General features: G+C 43.0%; 1 protein-coding gene across 3 annotated transcripts in view; it reads left to right on the forward strand.

Annotated features, from left to right (window-relative positions):
- The window catches only part of FBXL2 (F-box and leucine rich repeat protein 2), a 53,741-nt gene that overhangs the window by 13,074 nt on the left and 25,397 nt on the right, over window positions 1-15,270 (forward strand). For 2 of the 3 annotated variants that reach the window (XR_004971609.1, XM_036332881.1), the window contains exons 3-9: window positions 10,337-10,391; window positions 10,662-10,736; window positions 11,862-11,956; window positions 12,565-12,633; window positions 12,734-12,829; window positions 13,014-13,140; window positions 13,282-13,356. Coding sequence is in view for 2 of the 3 variants with exons in the window: in XM_036332881.1 (XP_036188774.1) it covers window positions 10,337-10,391; window positions 10,662-10,736; window positions 11,862-11,956; window positions 12,565-12,633; window positions 12,734-12,829; window positions 13,014-13,140; window positions 13,282-13,356 (592 nt within the window). In the remaining variant the exon portion in view is untranslated. Of the gene's footprint in view, window positions 1-10,336; window positions 10,392-10,661; window positions 10,737-11,861; window positions 11,957-12,564; window positions 12,634-12,714; window positions 12,830-13,013; window positions 13,141-13,281; window positions 13,357-15,270 lie in introns of those variants that run through there. The other variant, XM_036332880.1, reaches the window with a different exon arrangement.

Here is a 15,270-nt window from a genome sequence, read left to right on the forward strand (position 1 = left end):
CCTGTCAACATCTTTGCAGATGTCTCCTGGTACAAATATAGAAGCTTCTCTTGTAGTAGAATTGCTGAGGGTCATAGGCTATACAAATATTTAACTTCATATAGTAATATTAAATTGTATTTCTAAAGTGGTCCTATCAGTTTACATTGATAAGATGTGCCATCCTTTCCAACATTTAGTGTTGTTACATGTCTTAAGTGTAAAATAGCATCTCATTGTTCTCTTGATTTGAATTTTCCTGAATTCTAGTAATGTTGAGCATCTATTTATATCAGCCGTGGGCAAACTACGGCCCGTGGGCCGGATCCGGCCCGTTTGAAAGGAATAAAACTAAAAAAAAAAAAAGACCGTACCCTTTTATGTAATGATGTTTACTTTGAATTTATATTAGTTCACACAAACACTCCATCCATGCTTTTGTCCCGGCCCTCCGGTTCAGTTTAAGAACCCATTGTGGCCCTTGAGTCAAAAAGTTTGCCCACCCCTGGTCTATATGTTCACTGGTCACACGTATTTTCCTCTGCTGTAAAATGCATGTTTATGTTTTTGCCTGTTGGGTTATTACTGATTTGTAGTTCCTTTCTCCCCTTTTTCTTGTTTTTAATATTACTGAATTTTCTGTATTTTTTCTTCATCCAATTTTCTATATAGTGTCCCAATTTAATAATCTTTATAAGAGGGCAATTTGGGGTTTTAATGAACAAAGCTAATATTTTTATTAAAACTATGATTATTATAATTTTCTAAATTGTTATGGCTTGAATTATTCTCCCACAACTATTTACTTCTTAACTCTTATTCTATCTCATCTCTCACTCTTTTCCAACTTCCTTGCATATTCTGGCAACTGACTTATTTCCCATCCCTGAAAGTGTCATTTTCTAACTTGCTCTCTCCCATGTTCTTTCTACCTGTTGATAATCTCTCTCTTTTGCTTATCTTTTCTTCACCTAATTGAACCTAAAGCTTTCCCTAAGTTCAAGGCCATCTTCTCTCCCTCTTGAGTGTGCTTATAGGTCCTTAAAGCATTTGATAATTTCTGGTGTTTGTCCTGGATTTTATGTTCCATAACAGAGTAAAAAATCCCCTAACCTGGGGAAGGAAAAGGAAATCCAGATCCAGAAAGCCCAGAGAGTTCAAAATAGTATGAACCCAAAGAGACCCACATCAAGGCACATTATAATTAAGGTGTCAAAAGTTAAAGACAAGGAATCTTAAGAAGTAGCAAAATCAATCAGTCAATCAATCAATCAACTTCTTAGGTATAAGTATACAAGCTTCTTTCTGGGAGATATGTATTCCTGTTTCCAGCTCTGATACATGTTTCCTGTGCTGTCAGCCACTAGGCAGATGTGACACATTTTAGACTTTTGTTTTGGAAGCACCCCACTCAAGGTATTTCTGTATTAGTGTAGTTACAGTAGACTCATGTGGCATACATCTCTAATATACATCTAATGTCTTCAACACAACACAAGTGTACTTATTGCTCACCTGATAGAATTGGGGGTGTGGGGTGGGGGGGTGAAGCTGTCAGTTGCTCTCTGCAGTTATTGGGGACCCGGCTGAAGGAAGCTCTGCTGTCTTCAACCACAGCTTCCCGCCAGCAGCTCACTTCCCATGGCTGGCTCTCAGTTATGTGCCTCATGTGCCTGCAGGGGTAGCGGAGAAATGAAGTGTAGGTGTGTATCCAGGAAACAATTGTCATCCCATGAAGTTGAATATTGGCACATTCTGTGACTGAGCGTTGCGACTTCTGGGTATGCCCTAAGAAGCTCCTGTAGATGTACCCCCAGTGACATGTATAAAAATGTCTATAGGAACACTATTCATAATACCAAAAACAATGGAAACAACCACATATTCATTAACTGGTATGTGGAATATGATAAATATAATGTGATACATAATGTGTGATGTGAATTATAAATGTGTAGAGAAATGTACTGCAGTCTCACAGAATGGCATGGGCAAATCTTAGTTATGATGCTGAGTGGAAAAAAGCTAGCTGCAAAAGACTATATACAGCATTATTGTTTTTATAAGATTAAAAATCAAGCAAAAAACTACATGGTCTACTGCTTAGGAATGTATACATTGTGATAAAACTGTTAAGCACAAGGAACAAATCACATGCGCATTGACTGGTTGAGAGGTGGAGAAAGGAAGTGAGGGAGGGACACAAAGTAGGTGCAGTGATGCGGGGAATGGTCTAGTTTTCAAGGTTGAGTGGTGATTCATGCAATTTTATTATTCGGGACTATAGAGTGTCATGTAGTCTTTTGTGTGGATCAGAATATTCCAACTAAAACCATTTTTGAAAAGTTTGAAAGGTACGAAGAGGATGTGCTGATGTCTTCCGTTTACTGGGTTTTGTCCCTGTGGCTGGTCCTCTTGGTGCCGATCTCCCCTGGGCTCTCCTGTAGGGTCAGGTGTCCCTCATCTTCATGAATATTTTGTTTCCCATTTCTCATTCAGAACTGTTCCCATGTGCTGTGCTCCAGCCTCTTACTGTGTTCACTGTTTATTTCTCAAAGGACTTTTATAAAGCTCTAGCTGGTTTGGCTCAGTGGATAGAGCTTCAGCCTGTGGATTGAAGGGTCCTGGGTTTGATTCTGGTCAAGGGTACATGCCCGGGTTGTGGGCTCGATCCCCAGTAGGGGCGTGCAGGAAGCAGCCGGTCAATGATTCTCTCTCATCATTGATGTTTCTCTCTCTCCCTCTCTCTCTGAAATTGATTATACACACACACACACACACACACACACACACACACACCTCGTTATTATTAAATTTTAGAGTTACTTTCTTCATCCTTTGTTGTAATTTGATTCAATCTTAATACAGTCTGTCTGGATTTCCTGTCCATTGTTGACTTTGCCGATCTCTCCTCTCCAGCTCCATGCTGGTTGTCTAACTATGGAAAATTTCACCTTCCCATCAATCCACTTATATTTAAAAAATTAAATTTTTCATTCTCTAGGAACTCAATTATGGATACTTTAATTAATCACTAGCATTATGGCAGAAGTGGATTCATCGTTGTTCCACTCCTGCATTTGCACGAAAGTCATTGCTCTTTCCTTTGGACTCTTGTTGTTAAAATGCCTTTTAAATAAATTTAGTCAGAAGCTGGCTGATTTCCTTTCAGGATGTGTTTTATTTTAATTATTATTTAGTGTTCAGTATTTATGATGAAACCTCGATTCATAAATTAGTAATAGGATAATTGGAACCAAGCCATAAACTATTCTTTATCAGAAAATGTAATGATGACAATTTTAATAATGAAATAATGAACTTAGCTTTGACTTCCCTTAAAAATATGGAGGGTCCTGCCCTAACCGGTTTGGCTCAGTGGATAGAGCGTCAGCTTGCGGACTCAAGGGTCCCAGGTTCGATTCTGGTCAAGGGCATGTACCTTGGTTGAAGGCACATCCCCAGTGGGGAGTGTGCAGGAGGCAGCTGATCAATGTTTCTCTCTCATTGATGTTTCTAACTCTCTATCCCTCTCATTTCCTCTCTGTAAAAAATCAATAAAATATATTTAAAGAAAATATGGCTGAAACCGGTTTGGCTCAGTGGATAGAGCGTCGGCCTGCGGACTGAAAGGTCCCAGGTTCGATTCCGGTCAAGGGCATGTACCTGGGTTGCGGGCACATCCCCAGTGGGGGGTGTGCAGGAGGCAGCTGATTGATGTTTCTCTCTCATCGATGTTTCTAATTCTCTATCTCTCTCCCTTTCTCTCTGTAAAAAAATCAATAAAATATATTTAAAAAAAAAAAAAAAAAAATATGGAGGGTCCAAACCAAAGAGAGACTGTCCATTCATGTGAGGCTAGTTTTGCTCTTCTGGAGTCATTTTCTTTCTTTAATCTTTTCTTTATTAGATTTTAAATTAAAATGCTTGATAGTTTTAGCAAGTGACACAGTAAAAAGATGCACAGAGAAAAGATAAATCTCCCTCTAACATACCTCAGCTCTCACATTCAGATAACAAGTGTAGATAGTGGCCCTACTTGTGGAAACGTTTCTGAAGGGTAAACTCTCTTAGTGCCAGCTCATAATTACTGTCGTGTGAGAGTTCACATGAGGTTCCATCCATTTCCTTCCAGAAAATCTGAGCCTTTGCCTCGTGTAGTTCTGATGGGGTTAGAGTCTGTAGGGAGAAAAAGTGGAGGTTTCGTTTCAGAACCTCCTCATCTCAGCAGTTCATGTTAATGTACACGTTTGTCTTATAGTTGAGTTCTTTGGAGATGCCCTTAAAAGAAGACTCATGGAACTTAAGGTTTTCTTTTTCTTTTATATAACACTAGAGGCCCAGTGCATGAAATTCATGCACAGGTAGGGTCCCTAACAGCTGTCAGCTGCCAGCCGGGGCCTCCCTTCCCTTGGCTGCCTGCTGCCACTGCCACCAGCCAGGGCCTCCCTTTGCGCCTGTCTTGGCCTGGTGCTGTGCGCTCACCTGCTCCACATCCTGCTGTGGTCCTGCTCTCGTCGGGGCCCATTGGGCTGGCAGTGCCTCCACTGCAACCCACTGCCAGTGCTGTGTCGCTGACACCTGCCATGTTCTGCACCACCCCCTGGTGGTCAGCGCACGTCTAACTCCCAGTCGATTGAATTCTCGCCTGTAGGGACAATTTGCATATTAGCCTTTTATTATATAGGATCACTAAACCAATACAAAACAAATTTAACATTTGCTTAAAGAACAGTTGTTTTCACTAATGTATGAACACAGGCTTTGTGAGCTTTAGAGAAAAAATTATTTTCTGTATCCACACTTCCAAGACCAGTCATTTGCACAATGAAACTGAGCCTATGTTTTCATCTTTGGGGATGTTACTCTAAGTAGGTAGTTCTTTGAAGAGTGTGGGGAGGGCCTGGCATCACTTTTTGTTATCCTAGCTGATCTAAGGTAATGCCGAAAGTCATCATATTCTGGGGCTTACTGCCATTCTTAACCTACAGCAGAACCAGTGATGTGCATGTGATAAAGTTCTCCACATTTTCTTAAAGTTCTGTTAAGGTTCTGCTTCCAGTTGAGAGAAACTGTTGATATTTCTGTTTATTTATTTTTAAGAAATTGTTCTCAGTGTGTATCACCCCGTCAGTCTGACATTTGCTCTTGATTATTATTTTTGGGGGAAAAAGAATGTTTCTTGAGTACACTGTAGCAATTTTGAAAATCACTTGATACTCAAAATAATCTCTTGAAGTAGGTAGAACAGTTTTAATCATCTTCATTTTATAGGTGAAAAATCTGAGGCTCCAAGGTTGAATGAGTTGATCAAGATTCCACAGTTGTTAAAAACATGAGCTTCGGAGTGTGAAGGGCCTGTGTGGGCCTGAGGCTTCAAGGCCTATTGACTTTAACTCTCATGTTCTTCCTTCTATCTTACTGCTCTTCAGTAAAAAAAGAGTTGTGTACAGGATATTAGCCTTATAATCTACAAAAACACACACGCCACCCTCATATATCTTCATATATTCACCTATAAAAGATACGGCATATAGGTTTTATTCTATTCAGCAGAGCAAAAACTTCTGGTCGAACAGATTATGCAGCACTGTAAGTCATATGTGTAATCAAATAGCTCATGCACCTAGTGTTTTGTTGCTGCTGCTGTTTTTTTTGATACAGTAATGGAAGGGAAGGATAGTTGGTATTCTACCCTATAGAGCATTCTATGTACAGGGTGTCCCAAAAAATGTATACACACTTTAACAGCTGATGCTCAATTTTGAAAATGAAATGTATCTTAATAAACACTGCCTTTATAGTTATTGAAAGTGTGTTTCTATATGGTTTTTGAGACACCCTATACTACACTGTTAATTGTTATCAAAGAAAAGGAACACCTGACTTCTGGATTCTGTAACCTTGTAATTGGGCTAGCAGGAAAACAATGATTATGATAAGATAAAACAAAAAGTAAATATAGTTCAGGAAAGAAATAATCTCTGTGTACTCATAACTGGAGTGGTTAGCAGACTATCAGTGGCTCTGCTACCATGAGAAAGGAGATGGGGCCTTGTATGGACAAGGGGAGGAGCCGAATATGTGACCACTACACAAAGCAGAGACCCTGGAAAGGTTCCTGACATGTAAGATGGGAATTTAAAACCAAACCAAACCAGAAAAACAAACAAAAGACTTGTTTCTGATTGGGGCTTTGGGTGAAGGGGAAAAAGTCTTTCTTGAGAAATCTGACCTCATGTATACATGATTTAGAAATTCCAAGCTTAGAAATTAATGTAAAATTTATGCCAGAAAGATGAAAATTTGGGGGCAACTTGGCAGAATCAAATGTAAAAATTTTATAGGGACATTTAAAAAACCAAGATGCATGAGCTTTCTACACATCAATAATCAGAGGCAAATGAGATCATGCCCGGTAGGTGTGGCTCAGTGGTTGAGGGTCGACCCATGAATCAGGTGGTCATGGTTCGATTCCCAGTCATGGCACATGCCCAGGTTGTGGGCTCGATCCCCAGTAGGGGGCATGCAGGAGGCAGCCAATCAATGATTCTCATCATTGATATTTCTCTCTCTCCTTCTCCCTTCCTCTCTCTGAAATAAATAAAAACATATTTATAATAAGATTCTCCAAATTAGGAAATTCAGTTTGAAAAAAAAATATTTAAAAGAAAATGAGATCATGATAAAACATTACAAGGTACCTAAAGAAATGGTCCACCATAAGGGTCCATAAATGGATTAAACATCTGCGGTATTAGATGAAGCTGAAAAGGTAATTAGAGAACTGGAAAATAGAGATGGGAAATGTATACATAATTTAGCATAGAAAAATAAAGATATGGAAATACAGAAAAGATTAAGAGACCCAGAAGATGGAATTAGATGATTCAACGAATGTATACAGGAAATTATAGACAAGGAATATAGAGAAAATGTAGGAGGGATAATATTTGAAGCAAAGTAGCTAAAATATTTTTAGGGTAGATTAAAGGGAATTTCATGAGGCCAATATTACCTAATACCAAACTGAATGAGGATGTTATAAAAAAGTTAAATTATAGGCCGGTATTTGCCATGATTGGAGTTCTCTGAGCTTCCTGCATCTATGGTTTGGGACAGCATGGTTTGGTGCCCATCATTAAATGTAAAAACTTCTCGGTTTTGCCTCAAATATTTCTTCAGGTATTGCCATTATGTGCATGTTACCTCTGTTATCATTGTCCCACAGTTCATCTTTTGAGATAGCATAAGGTTTTATTCCTTAGTTCTATTAATATGAATCACATTGATTTAAAATGTTGTCAGTGTTAGACTTGACCATGATATGTTAAATCTTTATATATCACTGGATTTGATTTAGGATTTCTTCATCATGCTCACAAGAGAGATTGGTCTGTAGATTTCCTTTCTTGTAGTTATTGGTATGTTTCTGGATTGAAAGACTTAATATTGTAAAGATTTCAATTCTCCCCTGGAAACTCAGTGAAATCCCATTAAAAACGTCATCAATTTTTCTTGTGGAAATTGATATGCCAATTCTAAAACATAAGTGGAAATTCAAAGAACCACAAATAGCCAGGACTAACCAAGGTAATCTTGATGAATAAGAACAAGGTTGAAGGACTTAGATTACCAGACATCAAGACTTATTATAAAGCTTCATAATTAGAAAATGTTCTTATTAAGGTGGACAGACCAATGGAACAGAATACAAAGTCCGAAGTATATCCACTCTATATGCCCCTGTACATATGTATTAATAACCAAGTTGCCATTGCAGTGCTTTAAAAAAAATTTATTGATTAGAGAGAAAGGGAGGGAGGACGGGGGGAGAGAGAGAGAGAGAGAGAGAGAGAGAGAGAGAGAGAGAGAGAGAGAGAGAGAGAAGGAAGGGAGGGAGGGAGGGAGGGAGGGAGGGAGGGAGGGAGGGAGGGAGGGAGGGAGGGAGGGAGGGAGGGAGGAAGGAAGGAGAGAGAAACATCGGTTTGCATTCTTTGGCTGATTCCCCTGACTGGAGGTTGAACCCACAACTTTGGTGAATCAGGACACTCTAACCAGCTTGGCCAGGACCTGCCATGCTTTTCTAATTACGGGTGAAGTTACCACAATTGAGGTAGGAAGTAATTTCCAGGGGGAAAAAAATGCTTTCAAGAGCCAGACCTCAGTATCCCACTGATCTAACTCCTCTGTCTCTCTTTCTATTGCCAGTGTACCAGCTCTGTCACTCAGGCGTTTGTTTCATTCACTGACACATGACTCAGGAACTTGGCCTAGGCTGCAGTTTGCCAGTTTGGAGTCCTAGCTTGCAGATAAACGTGTACAAACTCAACCACAGAGAGTCATGGGGGCGTTGGGGAGAGGGACAATGATGTAAATACTACAGCAAATCTGCTTCATTCAGTAACCATCAGATGGGTACTAAGCATGAGATGAGAAACGTGGACTTGTGTCCCAGCTGTTGGCTCTCTGTTGTCTGAATGTGTGAGCATCTTGCTTCAGTTGCTGTGATTCTAGCGTTTAAAGTGACGTGATTTCCACATAGCATGCTCACTAAACTCAGACCACGTCGTCTGCTGTTCAGTGGAAGAAATAGCGTCTGGCCCAGTCCTGAGGGGAAGCAGCTGCGTTCAGCATTATGGCAGCTTGCAGAGTAGTCATGGGCTCGGGCTCTCCAGCCAGACTGCCTCGGTTCCCATCGTAGCTCCACTCTCACTGTGTGGCCTGCAGGTTACTGAACCTCTCTGTGCTCAGCGTCCTTATCTGTGAATGGAGACAGCAGTGGCAACTCAAAGCATTGTCGCGACAACTAAATGACTAACATCAGCTGCGGCCAGCACATAGGAAGTACATAGTCAATGTTAACTATCGTTATTGTTATACTACCAAGAGGTGATAGCGTATGTGGTCTCCAAGGTGGTACATTCATAAGGGATTTTCAAGGGAAACTTAGCTAACTCCTTTCTCACCCTCAGTTGGTACCTAGAAACCAACCCCAGCAAGGAGTATGATTCTGCTGTACTGTACTTGTTTCTCTGCCTCTCCTGGTCTCTCAAGGAGCTGACAGTAAGTTGTGGCTCCTTGTGGAATGGTCATATGGCACAGAACATGGACATTTGAGGTAGGATGGCTTTTTTGTGGGCAAGATGTATTCCCACAGAGGCAATGTAGGTGTGCAGACACCCGAAATATATATTTAAGTGCTCATTTTCAGCCACTAGCACTTCCCTGTGTACAAAGTTCCACTGAGTCTTTTAAGGTCAGTGCAGCCCTTATGCGTCTGTCCTTGGCTTTTCACCAGAACATGACCGGAGGCTATCTTGTAGAATGGTATTTATGCGAACACTAGCCTTGTGGTGCTGCTGTGGGTGCATTGTCATAGGGCACAGCTGTCTGGTGCTTTATTACTGTTCTTCCCCGAGCCCACAGATTTTCAGCGCACCACTGACTGTTTCGCTGAAGAATTTTGAAGAACTTATAGGTGGCTGTTTGCCATCTCCCCCTTGTCCCCTTCCACACACAGACTCTCATATTTACCTTCTGGGACTATAAGAACTGAGATCCTATTGCTGTCCTCACCTCATCCCATGCACCTGTGTTCTAGAGACGCTGTTGTTTTCACTGTCACTGCCCACGACTGAGGCGCACGCAGCTGCTGGCCACTGTGCTGTCCTCAGCAACTCATCCTCCGCTGCCAGGATGTCAGGACCCAACCCAGGCCCCTGCCGCACAGCTCCTGCTTCCTCCAGGGGCTTACGGTGTCAGCTAAGTTTCTGTGTGCTTCTCTCTGCTTCTCTTTTCCCCATCTTTCCCATCTTCCGTGCCGTCTTGGCTTTTGCTCATAAAAAACTGGTCACTTGTAGACCTTGAGCTCCATTTTTCTGCCCAAATAGGTTTTATCATCGAACTTTTCTTGGCCTTGTTGTTTGAGGCTCGGCATCCGAGCCTGGTTAGGGCATCTTCCCACAAAAGAGGGGTTTGCCTGTGAGGCAGGGCACAGAATTAGAAGGATTCGGCTCTCACCAGACTTAGCTCCTGGGAGGTTGGACTTTGAATGAACAAGTTATGGTCTGTCTCATGTCCATGCCTAGAGCCAGGGAAATTAAGTGTAATGAGTTCCGTTTTAAGGGGATTTGTGTGTCGTGCATCTGAAACAGCTTGGGAACATGCAAACATTTAATATTTCACAGTAGTGTGTAAAATTATAGCATACGTGTGTGTTGCAAATTGAAGAAACTTGAAAAAAAACAAACTATGAAGCTATCCAGATGGCTCATTAGGTTGTATCTTTCAAGTTACAGATATCCTGAAATGTTAACACCGTTTCATTCTTTGTGTTTTTTCCCTTTCTTCCTAGAATATTTTCCTTCTTGGATATAGTAACTTTGTGCCGATGTGCACAGATTTCCAAGGTAAGGTATCAACCAGATTTTTCATCAGTAACTCTCAAGCTTTATTAGAATGTGGATGAGTTTCAGTTCAAGTAAATAGTTAAAAATTAAAATGTCATCTTTTATATTTAATGTAACACACTCTTGTCATAATTCCATATTTGATTATAAACAATGTATATCAAGAATACAAGCTTGAAAATACAAAGGTTGCATAAAGTCTTTCTTTAATGGTCTCAATAAATGTATCTTTTTCACCCCAATCCCTCCTCCTTTACTCCCACCTCCCAGGCTTGGAACATCTTAGCCCTGGATGGAAGCAACTGGCAAAGAATAGACCTTTTTAACTTTCAAACAGATGTAGAGGTAAGTTAACTGTGTTTTAGACAAAAGACTTTTTAAGAAGATAAGTGAACTGCTCCTTTTCCCCTGCATGTTTCTTGTGTTGCATTTAGATTTAATACTAAGGTGGCAAGAGGTAGAATAGAGGGTGGGGGCAAGGGGGAGAGATCAACCGAAGGAGTTGTATGCATGCATATAAGCCCAACCAATGGACACAGACAACAGGGGGGCAAGGGCAAGAGTTGGGAGGGTGTATGGGGGGGGATGAGGTCACATATGTAATACCTTAATCAATAAAGAAATTAAAGATCGAAAAAAAAAAGAGGTAGAATAGAGAGGGGAACCTAGAAGATATTTCCATGCATCCAGACCAAAATGCTGCTTGTATTTTACTTTGCTCTGTATTGGTAACAGATTACTTTTTTCATATTTATAATCTGAGTTTTACCACTTAGCTTCTTAAAGCCTCAACACCTGCCTCATTAACACCTGCTTCTCTGATTTAATATGAGGGGACACTCGACAAATAGTTGTTGATCTGAAAGATCCACTGAGAATTCTAAATTCACCGTCACGAATGGAGAAAGGGCCCAGCCAGTGTGGGTCAGTGGTTGAGCATCCACCTATGAACTAGGAGGTCACGATTTGATTCCCGGTCAGGGCACGTGCCTGGGTTGCGGCCTCGATCCCTAATAGGGCACATGCAGGAGGCAGCCAATCAGTGATTCTCATCATTGATGTTTCTATCTCTCCCTCTCTTTTTCTCTCTGAAATCAATAAAAATTTTAAAAATAAAATAAATAAAGAAGAATGGAGAAAGGGCAGCAGCACGAGCCAGGAGTGAGGCAAGGTGTCACTGAAGTGTCACTCCAGCTTGGCCACTTGAGCCATATAATTTCTCAGTGCCTCGGTTTTGTTGCCTATAAAATAATCTTTAAAGCCTCTTACAATTTCGAGATTCTGGTATATTTATCTGGAAATATGTATACCTCTGTTTAAGAGTGGTAAATCTGACCAAATGAGAAAATTTTATTTTATAACAGCTTTAATATTAATATTCAGTTTCTGAACTTGCTAAATTTCAGGTTATTGTTCAGTTAGATAAGCAACCTGAAAAACAGAATTTCTCTCCAACTTTCTTGGTTCCAGGGTCGAGTGGTGGAAAACATCTCCAAGCGCTGTGGCGGGTTCCTGCGGAAGCTCAGCTTGCGAGGCTGCATTGGTGTTGGGGATTCCTCCCTGAAGTAAGTCGAACCTCAGTGGTTCGCCAGCCACAGCAGGTTGTAGCTGACATTTCCATCGGCGAAAATACACTAAGCATCTTGTGTGCTTTTCTTCTGTTAAATTCTTTCCTGGTGATTTGCTGAGAGCAGGGTGGGGAACCTTTTTTCTGCCAAGGGCCATGTGGATATTTATAACATCATTCCGGGGTCATACAGAATTATCAGCTTAAAAGTCAGCCTGCTATATTTGGTCACACATTTAATTAACTCACCCCTAATGCCATGGCAGGGCCAGACCCAATGACTTTGTGGGCCTTATACAGCCTGCAGGCCGGGCATTCCCTGGTGTAGAGTAGTGACAGACCATGACTTTGGGGTCAGTAGGGACAGAACCCCAAGCTCTTCTGTGTGCACATTAAAGTTTGAGGAGCACTAGTACTTATAGTCAGCAGTAACATATTGTACGCTTAAAATTTTATTTAGTGAATATATCTCATGTTAAGTGTTCTTTGTCCAATAATATACAAATTTTAAGTTTGAGGAGCACTGTTGTAAATGTGAATGGTTATACACGCCCTCTAGTGGCTGCCTGGCAACTTGCAGGGAGATTTAAAATGTGTTCTCTTTAGGACCTTTGCACAGAACTGCCGAAACATCGAGCACTTAAACCTCAATGGGTGCACAAAAATCACTGACAGGTAAGTAGGGAAAATTAGTTAGGTGACTAATTGGCTATGGGGAGACAGAGAGGAGAGAGACATGGTTGAAAATATCTTTAGTGCCTCTGCTCTTTCTCAGCACGTGTTACAGCCTTAGCAGATTCTGCGCCAAGCTGAAACATCTGGATCTGACCTCCTGTGTGTCCATCACCAACAGCTCCTTAAAGGGCATCAGGTACGAGGACCTGTTGTTTGTGGTCAAGAGAAGCACCCAAAGCTCTGAACACCTTGGTGTGTCTGACACCTTTCTAATGGTCACAGGGGTCCTCTCTCCCCAGTGATTTACTAAACTCAGTGTTGGTAATGCATGCTCTGCAGGCTAGACTGCACATGCGTGGTTGTGTTCCTTGTTCTCTCAGCGAGGGCTGCCGGAACCTGGAGTACCTGAACCTCTCGTGGTGTGATCAGATCACGAAGGATGGCATCGAGGCCCTGGTGCGCGGCTGCCGAGGCCTGAAGGCCCTGCTCCTGCGGGGCTGCACGCAGGTACCAGGGCTGACGCAGCCGCGCTGACTACCGATATCTAAAGTTAGGGTGGGCGCTTGATGAGGGCCTTGCTGTTGCATTTTCCTTGGTGCCCCACTGTTCTCTCACCTAGTTCCATCCCTCTTGTCTTCTCCGTCCCAGTTAGAAGACGAAGCTCTAAAACACATTCAGAACTACTGCCATGAGCTCGTGAGCCTCAACCTCCAGTCCTGCCCAGTAAGTAGCGTGCCTTTCCGCTGTGCACCCTCCCGCTTGTGTCCTCCCTCAGAAACTGCGGGGGGGAGGGGTCCCCCTCACGCACCCAGGCAGGCAGGATGATCGCCACACCTTACCTCTTATCCTGTGTCCTTCTGTGATCTGTCCATTTGTCACAAGACGAAACACCACTGTCAACAGAAAGGCCCGTGCACAGCCTCTAACACTTCCCCTGTAAATGATGTAGCTCGGGGTCGGTTGTTTAAGATATTAGGAAGGCTGTCACTGGCCTCATCAGTCCATGGTAAGGCCTCAGTGTCTTTTTTTATTTATTTATAAATGGGGGATGATGACACTTCTCACATTGTGTCAGTAAATAAAAAGGAACAACAGACATGAGGATGCTTTAGGAATAAGGGCATGTGGCAGGGCAGGGCATCCTTTCCAGCAGTGCGTGAGCCTGGGAAAAGCTGCGGTTCCTCTCCCTGCCCTTGGAAATGCTGAAACTGAGGATGCTTTCTACATATACTGGTTTCTCAGGCAAGAAGTCCCTTGCATTTGGGATTTTTAGCGCGTGAATCATAAATCTCTAGAGTCCCTGATAATGGGAGGTAAAGGAGAAGCTATCTTCTGGACATATATTAACTGAGGGGCCTGCAGCTGTTCAAAGTCAGACCTTGAATTGCATGTAGGCTAGCACTGGCTGTGACTTGAAATCCTATATAATAAAACCCTAATATGAAATCCTTCTATCTAATAAAGAGGGGATATGCTAATTGAGCCTCACGCTGTCTCAAAGATGGCATCACCCACAGCCAATATAGAGGGAATATGCTAATTGACTGCCCTGCCCTCAAAGATGGCAGCGCCCACAGCCAATAAGGAGGGAATATGCTAATTGGCTGCCCCATCCTCAAAGATGGCAGCTCCCACAGCCAATAAGGAAGGAATATGTTAATTGACTGCCCCACCCTCAAAGATGGCGGCACCGACAGCCACAAGATGGCGGAAAGCAGACGCCTCAGCACGCGTCACATACCTGCCTCTGGAGACCCCCAGTCCCTTCAGCCTCCCAGGGATGCCTGAGGCTCAGGTAACCAGAGCCGGCCAAGGCTTGCACAGCCGGCAGTGGCAGCAGCAGAGGTGTGATGGGGCAGGCCGGGCTGAGGGTCCCCCCTACAGTGCATGAATTTTCATGCACCGGGCCTCTAGTCCTATATAATAAAAGGGTAATATGCAAATTGACCCTAACAGCAGAACCACTGGGAATGACTGGTCACTATGACACACACTGACCACCAGGGGGCAGACGCTCAATGCAGGAGCTCCCCCCTGGTGATCAGTGTGCTCCCACAGGGGGAGCTCTGCTCAGCCACAAGCCAAGCTGACGGCTGCCAGCACAGTGATGGTGGCGGGAGCCTCTCCCGCCTCCTCAGCAGTGCTAAGGATGTCCAACTGCAGCTTAGGCCTGCTCCCTGCTGGCAAGTAGACATCCCCCGAGGGCTCCCGGGCTGCCAGAGGGATGTCTGACTGCCAGCTTAGGCCCAATCCCCTGGGGGAGCGGGCCTAAGCCAGCAGGTGGATATCCCCCAAGGGGTCCCAGACTGCGAGAGGGCATAGGCCGGGTGGCTGACGGACCCCCCTGAGTGCACAAATTTTTGTGCACCGGGCCTCTAGTCCTTTCTAATAAAAGAGAAACATGGTAATTGGCGTACGACCGCTACCCTTCCCATTGGCTAATCAGGGCAATATGCAAATTAACTGCCAGCCAAGATGGCGGCCGGCAGCCAGGCAGCTTGAAACTAACATGAGGCTTGCTTGCTTCAGTGACGGAGGACTCCAACGTTCCCCGCCTGCCGCTGCAGGCCTCTGAGCTGCAACTCTAAGCAACTATGTAACAAATATAGAAGCTAAACAAAACCCCAGAAACCTGCT

The sequence above is a fragment of the Myotis myotis genome, unplaced genomic scaffold (genome assembly GCF_014108235.1).
Source record: "Myotis myotis isolate mMyoMyo1 unplaced genomic scaffold, mMyoMyo1.p scaffold_m19_p_13, whole genome shotgun sequence".
Lineage (NCBI taxonomy): Eukaryota > Metazoa > Chordata > Mammalia > Chiroptera > Vespertilionidae > Myotis > Myotis myotis.